This window comes from Protobothrops mucrosquamatus, unplaced genomic scaffold (assembly GCF_001527695.2).
Source record: "Protobothrops mucrosquamatus isolate PMUCROS unplaced genomic scaffold, P.Mucros_1.0 scaffold40, whole genome shotgun sequence".
Lineage (NCBI taxonomy): Eukaryota > Metazoa > Chordata > Lepidosauria > Squamata > Viperidae > Protobothrops > Protobothrops mucrosquamatus.
In genome coordinates, this window is record NW_015386422.1 from 1032440 (window position 1) to 1044480 (window position 12041).

Below are 12041 nucleotides of genomic sequence, written 5' to 3' on the forward strand. Positions count from 1 at the left end.
CCCCCCCTCAATTGAAGGAGGGAGCGGGTCACCCTGAAGAGGGAGGCCGGGCGGTTATCTGATGACGCAATGAGGGTGGAGTAGTAATTAGACCTCGCCACCCTCATCGCCACAAGGTAGGATCTAACATGCAATGATACATGTGCTTAGTCGCTTTGTCTTGATGCTGCCATATTTTATCATGTACTTTTGCTGCATGAGCTGCATTAGATTATTAAAGTCTCTGAGTGCAATTCAAGTTACTGGTTGCTATCTATGACATCTTATGTGGCTCAGAGCCTGGATATTTTAGAGACCGCCTTTCCCCATTAGTTTCTGTCAATCCTATTGGATAATAAGGGAGTGCCCGACAAGGATTTTCATCTCTGGCAAATATTCTTTGCAGCCTCCCTTCTTTAGAAAGACTTAACCCCTTAAAGCACACATAGACCCCACCCACATGGCATTCCAGAACCAACATAATATGTAGCTCTTCTAGAAAGGCTTTTGGGGATTAATTATAACCAACAGGACTATACTGAACTATTGTATTTCAGTTTATAATTTTACTATTCAATTGGAAAATTAGGTTATGGTTATGAATTTTATGATTTTTAAGAAATCACAATATGATTATGATTGTAAGTTTTGTCCAGGTTTCAAGCAATAAACAAATTGCATTAATCAATGTAGAAATATAGAAATAAAATATAGATTTAAGAGTTTTGTAGTAAAATGCCATCCTTTATTCTCCTATGTAGAGTCATTGATTCACCTTGTTTGTTCAACATAGCTGCGTGTGTGTGTGTGTGATATTTAAGCAGAAATAGTAAAATAATGCCTGAATCCAAATATATTTCAACGGACATTTGTCTGCAATTTAGCTTACTGCTGAAAATATCCTTAATGTTACTTAGTGAATTACTTGTTAAAGTTAATTAATGTTATTTAACTAGAATGAATAGGGAAATTTACTGGACCAAAAAGTTCTGGTGTTACTCTTAACTCAATTATGATCCATCACTGGAAAATTTAATGCATCTGAAGATATTAATTTTAAAAATGCTGGGGCTTTTGGGAAGTGCTCCAACTTTATGAATTAAAGATTTCATCTGCTTTAGCAAACTCTTCATTTGCAGTATAGAGTTTGGTGTAATAATGAATGCACAGGGGAAAAAATAATGAGTAGAGAACAGAGATGTCAAATAATTTACTCAAATATATACTGCAGTTCCTGAAGCTTTCAATATTTTATTGGCATTTGCTTTCTTGATATGTTTTTCAGATGTTAGAGTTCAGCAACAGAAAAGTACAGGTAGTCCTCGACTTACAACCATTTGTTTAGTGATCATTCAAAGTTACAACAGCACTGGAAAAAGTGACTTATGATCATTTTTCACATGACCATTGCAGCATCTCCATAGTCACATGATCAAAATTTGGGCACTTGGTAATTAACATGTATTCATGACNTTCATGACAATGGCAGTGTCCTGGAGTCACAATTTGCAACTCTTCCAGCTAGCTTCTGACAAGCAAAGTCAGTGGGGGAAGCCATATTCACTTAACAACCACATAATTCAGCTAGCCCTTAACAAATGTGCCAAAAAAGTCATAAAAAGAGGCACAATTCACTTAACAACTGTCTAGCCTAGCAAAGGAAATTTTGGGCTCAATTGTGGTCATAAGTCGAGGACTACCTGTATACTATATTCTACATGTCTATTTTTTCTTTCCAGATTTTCCCCCCTCATTCATTTCAGTTTTTTTTATTGCAACAATCAGTTAAATGGGTTGAATCCATCCATTTGGATTAAGTTGCACGGATATAACTAACACTTTTGGCTTGGATGGGATTCCATATAGGTGGGTGATTTCTGTTCATATTATTGAAGCATGTCACTTTTTGTGAGTTTACTAATAATGTTGTTCCATTTCTAAGTTTAGCTATACTGCAATTTTAAACTCAAATGATGTCCTTCAAATCAAAATGAATTTGGATGGTCATTTATGAATATTTTTCTATAACAAGTATGATCTTATGAAATATCCTGTAATAGGATTTGATACATTTAAAGATCTTCTTCATATTAGTTGAAGAATATAAAATATGAAAGACAGTATAATGCTAAAACACTCATTATTCCAGGTGATATAATCAGGAACAGAAATTCCCAAAAAATATATAATTTCTTAAGGAATCCAGATTACAGTCTAACAAAACTCATGCTCTAATAAGTAAGGTTTTGTTCTAAAAATTGAAGACAGCTACACTTCTGGAAATACTACAAGAAAATTATGTTCTGTTGTCCAGGTATCACCACAGTATTAACCATGACAACTCTGAGCACCATTGCAAGAAATTCCTTGCCACGTGTTTCCTATGTCACTGCAATGGACCTTTTTGTGACCGTATGCTTCTTATTTGTCTTTGCTGCTTTGATGGAGTATGCAACCCTGAACTACTACTCAAGTTGCAGGAAGCCACACTGTACAAAAAAGAAAAAGTCGGTAAGATAAAGTCCTATTGAAAATGGAGCACAATTCTTCTGCATTATCACAGAAATTAGTAATCAAGTGGATTTAGACCTTAAATAAAGATTTTGGTTAATGCTGTCTAATAAGAGGAGTTTGCTGTAAGAGTCCTCTTACTAGAAATGCACTGAATTAGTGCATTGAAATGATTTCACCACGTTTATTTTATTCTTTTTCATTTTATCCCAACTGAAAATAACAGTCATGAGATGTGCAGCTGTATAAATATGATTGATTGATACTAATTTTAGTGTACTATACAGGAATTCTGGGATCTGTATATCTAATGTAAAATGGCCATGCCTAATAAATTATTGCATTAATTATAACAAATTCATCAATTAGAATAATGGCAGTGGATTATCAGTGACAAGGATCTGGTCTTAGTAACTGTTCAGTGCAGTCATGCCTCTACTGACAACCATGCATTCAAATTCTACTATGATTTTACTCAACCTAAAGCCCAGCTGCTAGAAACAATTGCATTATTTTGAAGTTGGTTTCTTGCAAAACTTTGATCTGTAAATAATACTAATATAGACCATGAGAATCAACAATGACTTGATGCCACTTAATCAATTAGTGTTAATATAGTTTTAAAACAAAGAAATATTTCAAAAGTAGAAAAACAACAAATTTCTGGCTTTGCTCATATATATATAGCCCAATACATTTCCATTATTTCCCTGCTCGCTGCAATCTTTCCACCTCTATAAAGCATCTGTGAGATTGCTCACATTTGACACCAAATAAAGTTTAGCAGACTCTTAATTGGTATTGATGTTCATACAAATAGGAATGATTAGGGCACTAGGCTATCAAAGCCCCATAATACAACACTGCAAATGTGGTGATTTTTCAGTTAACTAGAACCTATAATACAAATCTCTTTTTTGTTTCTTTGTTTGAACAAGTAGAATTTACTCCCATAGATCACTTCCCTGTTATCTCAATTTTTTTAGAAAAAAAATAGTTACTTTGTTTTAAATTCCAGAGAATATATGTGTTCTGTAGGCAAGAAATTAATATTTGAAAATTCACTTCTACTTGAAATCAACACAAGGGTTAGGATTAGGACTGGGATTGGGGTTAGGTTTACAGAAAGATTGGTGGGTAGCTACAGGTGAATCATATGGCTTGCTCTGCTGAGTTGAAGATCTCAATTTAAATTAAGCATTTCCCAATGATATCCATGAAAAGGTAAAAGCATATATGTTGTCTTAGAATTCAGGGGTGTCAAACTGCCGGCCCTTAGGCTGGATGTGTCACACTAAAACCGTGCCCACCCCATTGCCAGCAATGGGAAAAAAGTCACAATACATCGCGACATGTCACGTGACATCACGAGTTTGACACCCGTGTCTTAGATCTTGTTGTATAAGATGGACACTTATCAGAAATAAATGGGATAAGACAACTCTATTCATGTTTACTCAGCATGTTTATTCAAAGTAAACACAAAATTGTGCTGTTAAGTACTGATGGAACCTTTTATGATTTCATTAATAATTAAAATATCAAAAAAAATTATAATGTTTTATAACTTGTGTTCTTATACTTTATTTTTTTATTTATTTGAGCTGCCTGATGTCAGCTTTGGTCACATGATGGTGAGTATGAATATTTTAAAACTTAGTTTTTTATTTATAACATCATATATTATAAAATGCATTATAATTTTAATTAAACAACTATTATTATTACTCAGTCTTAAAGAACCATGCCATCATACCACATCTTAAATCTGTTATATTCCCACTAACCATTTCACATGGGGAGATCAACAAAATTGTCTTTGGGTTGTTGCCCACTATTCAATTCAAGTGCTGAGTTCACCTATAAATCCCTGATTCATCAAAAACATTATTCCAATACAACATTTGCTTCAGACTTTGCCCATCCCTATTCTGTGTCTGTTTCCAATCATTGCTTGATGTCAATGCAAGGGAATATATGGCGAAGCCTAATTCTCTTTATACACTTTGAGGTTCCCCTTGCATGTATCTTGGCAAATAAAGTGTCAAAGGAAAACTGGACAACATGGTTTCTTTGGATTGCCTGTATTAGACCCAGGAAACTTCAAACTTCTGTTGCCATGGTACAGCCTCTTTGTCTCTTTTTTTTCTGCAGAATTACTCTGTGTTAGAGATGAGACCTCCCCCTACAGTCATTGCACTGAACAATGCCATGTACTGGCAAGAATTTGAAGACAATTGTATCTACGAGTGTCTGGATGGGAAAGACTGTCAGAGTTTTTTCTGCTGTTATGAAGAATGCAAAGCGGGCTCCTGGAGGAAAGGGCGGATACACATAGACATCTTAGAACTAGACTCTTATTCCAGAGTCTTTTTCCCCACATCGTTCCTGCTTTTTAACCTGGTCTACTGGGTTGGATACCTCTATCTCTAGAAACAATGACGAAAACTGTGTTTTTCCTACTTCTTAGGGATGGGGATTTTGTGGAAAGACAGATCCTGAATGGTTTTATTGGAAAGCCTGAAAGGTCACCTCACTTTTTCTCATCCAAGAAAAAGTTTTTATTCATTGTTTTGTCGAAAATGAGAAAATTCACTTCACATCTGAATTTTTTGCTAACTACCCCTGACACGATCATGTAACAATGTTTACATTAATTGTTCTCATACAATGGAGAAGTTTCTGTTTTCTTTGGGTTACAGTTAACTATGTAGCATACAGATAAGCAAGATAGGGATATTTTGATTGGTCATTCTTATGTTACTTCTGTCTTTTAAACTTGTTCTGGAAGCAAGTTTTTATTGGTACAAGTTATCCACAATTTTGTTTTGAGGAGAATCTGAGTTCCATGAAAAGTCACTTCAGTTCACTTCATGGGTTTCAGGTGGTCTTCCTTTGAGATGAAAAGGCATAAGTTCAAAAAAACAAAAACAAAAAACTCTTTACATTTGTTTTTCACAAAATTGTTGAATTAAGCTTTCTTTTAATACAGAGTTTAACATTCCACATATTGGGCAAATACTTCAGGAAACTAACTGATTTCTGGAATAACACTCTTGCAATATGATAATGCTTAGTTTGCTTTTGGTACTGTGTAAGATGACTTTCTATGTAATAGTAGTGGAAAGGTATGATTCATTCCAAGCTACAGGTTAATTTCTTTCATACTTTACTATTTGTTTTCACTGATATTTTCAGGGTGAAAAAGCCCTCTAGTTCCAGCTTGAATAAGATCTACTGTATCTGTGCTAATTAAAATCCATGTGCCTCAATCACTGTTCTGTGTAGGTTAAATTGCACATCCTATTGTTGCACCATTTGACTTGTGAACTGGATTTTTCCATTTAAATGACTGCAGAACTGCTTGCTATTAGCATCCTCACCTGGTAAGTGATCTTTGGATTGGCATAACAGTGGCTTTTGTTCTTAGCAGATCAGTAGAATCCTTAAGAATGCAGACAGGATTTTCTTGGCAAGAAAATGAGATGTTGGGAGTTCAGTTAAAAGTTAAAAAATTTAGTGATGCAGAATCACTAGGACTTTTTTTTAAACTAGATTTTAAACTGGAAATGTATTTTGTACTTTTGGAACATATTTCAGATATTAAATTCCTGAAAATAATACAGTCTTCTGTTGTAAAATATTCATAGCCAAGCCCAATTCTAGAAGGCTAATTAAATGTCTCAATAGTTATTTATTTATTTGATTGTTTACTTATTTGTATTTCTACTGAAAACATATATTTACTGTTAAAAAAAGTTTGCTCTCCCTGCCCCCTCTCAAACTCTAAGCATAACAGTATTTTTAAAAGTGTAACTCTGATACTATCAAATGCCTTTTTTTCACTGTCAACCTAAGGACTCATTTTACTTGCTCCAAATATTTAAATACCGTGCACACTTCATATTGTTCTATATTGTCTCCTTTTCTTTTGGAACTTAGTATTAAGGACTTATTCAAATGTTCAAGAAATGAATATTTAATATCAAAATTATTGGTAGGAAACAGAAAGTACAATTGTTTGATAGTAAAATGTACTTTATAAGAAGAGGGCATAAATTTCAATTCCAGGCATTTTCAGATAGAGCTGAGAAGAACTATCTGAACCACACAGAGATCTGTTGTTATTAAAACACGGCAGTTAGCTAGACCAATGATTTGATCTAAAATAAAGTTTTACTGTCTATTACATATTCTAAATTCAGGTTCACTAGGTAATGCTTCAGAACTGTAAATGCTAATTCAATAAGATTGCTGGATTAAAAAATGTACTAAATTTTACCAAATGTTTTCCAAAAATATACGTGTTTATTTTAGATGAAAAAACCCAGACAATTTATTAGCAGACGTTGAAGTCTTTCGACTTAAATATTGATATTGGATTTTTTTTTCAGTTCATTTCTTCTCAATTTTTACAAAACTTCAAGAACCAAAGTGCATTTTTTTCAGAAAGATGCATTTAATTTAAAGAATATATAGTAAAACTCACACAAGACACTGTTACAAAAACAAAGAACTACAGTGTTAAACTGATGGGCTATGTAAATATGAGAATAATTTTCTGGCAAAGGATCCTGTAAACCCTCAGCTAGTGAAGTTAAATTGAGCTTACTGCTTGTTGCTATCATGATTGCACTTTCTTTTTAGGATACTGCAATCCTAATTTGTTTAAATTAACTGGAAACATGACACAGAGTAGAATAATTGCTGAGAATTGTCACACTGTAGACAAAATGGCATACTTTATGTGCAATTTCATAACATATATAATCAGAACACATATTTTATAGGCTATGACTTGTATATTTGTCTCACTTTCTATTGTATATCATCTAAACAAGACATTTGATACAATCAAATAGAAAATAAAGTTGTGCTCACAAACATAGTGCCCTCCCCCAGCCTCTGGAATCAAAGCATATTAATTTAGCCAAACTATTTTGTACATGTCTTGGTTAGTGTGAATGATATAAAGATTTTCTTTCATGATCTCTAAAATCGGTTATAGACAAGTTGCACTTAATTCACAAGCTAATCAGATATTTTGGAATTTAAAATACTTTGAAAATAGTTTTCTTCCAAGGAGTGTTGAAAAGTAGCAAATTCCCTCTTTATTATTTTTCAGAGGCAGAATGAGTGCAGCTGTCGTTTGTTGAGCAGTGCCAATCAAAACCTGTAGCCATACATAGTTGGTGAAACTCCTCATTTTCAGACTTGACATTCCTCATTTTCTGGTTAACTCATGGGTGGATCAAGGCATGTTTCAATGCCACTGGTTACATTGCAAGTGATTTATATTTGCATAGCAATTAACTCTTTTTCTTCAGCAGAATCATAGCTTTTTCTCCCTACTTCCCAAGAATACTCTTGGATCTGAGCCAAAAAAAACCCAGTGAATCACTAGGTGGTACTAAAAAGCTTGGGTTTTCTGCATGACTTTGCAGTCATCCAATGGACATCCAGGATTGCAGTCTAGATCTGATAACCCTGACATTGTACAATTAATGCATTGCATTATTTCAATTTTCCTGTTTGAATTAAAAACTTAATGTGAAATATTATAATATTATAACAGCTACGAAAAAGTCCCTATAATTTCTTTCCAACTGAAAATATTTACATTCTAACTGAATCTACTGCTACTGATTTCTTTGCTTATCTTTTGAATTACTGTGCTCAACCTGTCTTCCTATCCTTTATTTATTTTTAGAGACAGTTCACTGTTCCGTGAACATTTTTTGTGGTCTTCAATAGCCATCATGAATTATTCTTTTTTAGTATCTACAAGGCAAGTTTTAGGAAAGTGATCTGTGAGCAAAGTGCAATTGTTTCACAAAAATACAACTGATGCCAGTATTGTTTATTTTTATTGTCTTATGAAACACTTTTCCTTGAGGAGTACAACCAGCCAAGATTGAGCAGATGGAAACAAATTATGAAACTTTTCAATTAATTTATAAAGGCTCCTTATAGAGTAATGGCTTTAGAGTTTATTATTTTTGTATTTTTGTTCCACATAATGTGTAGGATCTTTTTTATTATTAATGTTATTTACTTAGAAATCTGTTTACATGGTTACTAGGCATCAAGACTGAGTTGATGATACATAGTTATAATCATTACTTAAAAATGCATTATCTAATTTTCATCATTAATAAGTAATCCCAATCTTGCGGTATCAAGATAAAAACATATTACTGGTTAAAACCATAATAAAGAATAGCAGGTATGAAAATCCAATGGCAAAAGCAATTAACACTGACAAGCTGGTCTGGAAGCTTTCAAAGCTTGGTGTTGGCCCCTAATAAACAGGGAGAGGATGTCTCGATTGGAATACCTTTCTCTAAAAGTCATGGAGAATCTTTCTTGATCACACTTGCCATTGAGTGATATACCATGGTTCAAAAGGTGATCAGAAAAAGTGGATGACCTCAGAACAAAAACCAAATTTAATAGTGTTAGTGTGATTATTCTCCTGAATTTAATTTAATTTTGCACATTAAACGTGACACTGAAGGCTTCATATTTCCTCTTCCAATTAACATAATCCAGAAAGCTGCATTCATACAACACAGTTGTTGATTATCGGTGCAAGTTAAGGATCCAATTAATATTTTTTTTTAATCAGGCTTTCTTTCTTTCCTAAACTACAGCTGTTGAATATCTTGTAAGTAAATGTTCTTAACGTACTTCATTCTTCCCTAATCTGATAACTCTGAAATGAATTGAAGCATAGTCCCCCATCATCCCAACCAGCATTGTGTCTGTCATTCAGACTGGAATTAAGGAAGTTGACTTTATATGCAATTATTGCTTTACAAGTAATATTGGTAGCCTCTGTTTGTTTATCTGTTAATGTTTATTTATTCATTTATTCTGTTTATATACCATATGTTCCAAATCAACAAGTTGATCCCCCAGAATTAAATATAAAAAGGAAAGGACACTTAGTCTGTAGATCAGGGCTGTCAAACTGCCGGCCCGCAGGCCGGATGCATCATAGCAAAACCGCGCCCACTCCATTGCTGGCAATGGCAAAAAAAGTCATGATACATCGTGACACATCAGGTAATGTCATGAGTTTGACACCCCTGCTGTAGATGTACAATTTTGATCCACTGTGAATTTTCAAATAAGCTGTCTATAGTCATACTATCAAATTGAGCATTTGTTGAGCACTTACTGCCTTGTAGAAGTACTCACATCTTTACAGGATTTACCTGTTCAATTATCCTGACCGTGGGTCTTAATTTAATGCCCTTCCCCCCCTCCCAGTAAATAAAAAAATTGGGTTGATTCATACAGACTATTAAAAGTTAATGGCACTACACAATATCTTGTAGATCTAGGAGTCTGGCTGGAATTCGGAAATAACTTTCTAGAGTAAAAGTATAGTTGCCCCCTTAATTTCAATGAACTACCAAGGAAATTATACTAATTAAGTGGTGCTACAGCCATGCCCTGAAAGCTAAAATGCATTATTTTTACTTTACATACCCTTGAGTATTACCTGCGATGGGTATCTTCTTTCTCCAGATATGCAACTTTGGGAAGGACACACATGGAGCAGGGTGAGACAAGCCAGCCAGATCAGCTGGATCAGTCTTGATGGGTGACAGATGTAACAGCCAATTCATCTTCACACCAACTTTTTATTTATGTTACATCTGCCTGAGTTAAATAGTTGAGTTTTGTTTTGTTCTTATTTCAGACTATTTAGAGATACAAAATAAAAAAAACCAAAAGCTAACTCTCAAACTCACATCTTTCTTAAATTCACAAGTTTTGTCAAAAGTTCCAAAGAAGTTCCAAGTACATTTTTTTAAAAAACTGAATCAAATAACTTTTACTACAATATTTGCACATGGAACAAATTCCATTGCTAAAACAAATGTGAGGCTAGGCAAGTATACTAAACATGTTACATGCAAGTAAGTTATAACTTGAAATATGCTATTTGGCAGAATTGAAGCCCAGTTCCTTTCTGTTACAGTCTCCAAGTCTCTGCATTGTGCATCCTTCTGCCTTCACTCTAGCACTGATCTTAACATGGCACATTGTGCTGGAGGAAGACCTAAAGGCAACCAACAGTGCTGGTGTTTGATTCCAATGCTAATAATATGTCACTTTCCATTCTGTGACTTCTTTACCTGATCATATCAGAAATTCTCTTCCTATAGAGTCTAATAGAATCAAGCTATAATTTTTTAAAGTTACAGTTGTTAAAAACAAAACAAACTTCAGTCACATATGTAACACTACTGTCTAGCAGTTTTTCCTGAAAAACTTTGTTTATCTTATGCTATATAATAATAATTCCTGTAAGTCCTGGAGGATTTTACTGATTATTCACATAGGGCACAATCTGGATTTCAGTGCTCAGGATTCTCTAATTGTAAAGACAATTACCAAGAATTCTGCAAGTTGAATTCCAAACACATAGAATGTACCCAGATTATGAAAGATGAGTTGGATCAACCTACCTTCCTTCCTTCTCCCACATACTATGAAGAAAGGCTTTTAAATTGTTAAGGACAATACTCAAGTGAATACAATTCCATCCATATATAAAAAGTTCTTCTCCTTCATCGCCTACTAAGCTTGATAATCTACCAAAGATGAATCAGAGGAATTGCCAAGGAATGCTTGAAGATCTTTCAGTGAGATCTTAACAATTAAATGAAACATCCACATGAATGAAGGCAAATATACATGTCCCAGGATAATGTTGCATGATCCAATCTGGGTCGATCACCAGGACAAGAAATTTAGTCTTCCAAGCTTTCAGACCAGACTGTGAAAGAAGTTCCTGAAGATGGGCTCCAGCACAAGACCAAAAGCTCAGAAAACTAAGCCTCTGGTCCCAATGACTGACCCAGATTGGATCCTGAGACATCCACATGTCAGAGGCATTATTAATATAGAGTATTGAATAACCATTATAATCATGTGCATCTAAACATTTACATCAATCTCTAGCTTGTACTGGAGCCTGTTTGTAGCAGAATATTGAACTAGATTACCTCACAAATCCAGAAAGACAGCACTTTTCTTATATTTCTGTCCAGATCATTGAGCATTTAGTAAAGTTTGTCATGTAGAATGGTGATGCAGTTCTATTTCTCTGTAGATGGCTAACTGAAAAAGATGGATTGACTTCTCTAATATAGGACTTTTGAAATATGTTGGCTTAAAACTCTGCTCATTTCAAAAAAGCATTGTAACTCGAGATAATAGGATTCACAATATATCTGGTGCATCTACAAACAAGATTTAAAGTTTTCTCTACTGTTACCTATATTTTAATTTATTTACCAGAATGAAGTTAGTATATGCTCCTCATTAATTAATGATATAACTATAATTTCAAATACACTTAAAGCCAAAGCATGTTTAATAAGCATAAACTTGTAGTCAAAATATATTTTTAAGACAGGGCCAAACAACATGCTTAAAAAATTATTGGTTAGAGAATTTATCTATAAGTGAGATAAGCGGCATACAAATTTAATAATAAGCAATGGATGGAAACTAACCAAAGAGAGAAGCAA

The 12041-nt window shown here is 34.0% G+C and overlaps 1 protein-coding gene across 1 annotated transcript in view; it reads left to right on the plus strand.

The window, feature by feature from the left end:
• Window positions 1-4923, plus strand: part of LOC107283472 (gamma-aminobutyric acid receptor subunit gamma-3) — a 532165-nt gene extending 527242 nt beyond the window's left edge. Inside the window, exons 8-10 of the mRNA XM_015811390.1 lie at window positions 2294-2490; window positions 4095-4124; window positions 4645-4923. Coding sequence (XP_015666876.1) covers window positions 2294-2490; window positions 4095-4124; window positions 4645-4923 — 506 coding nt within the window. The remainder of the gene's footprint in view (window positions 1-2293; window positions 2491-4094; window positions 4125-4644) is intronic.
• Window positions 4924-12041: the final 7118 nt, after the last annotated feature.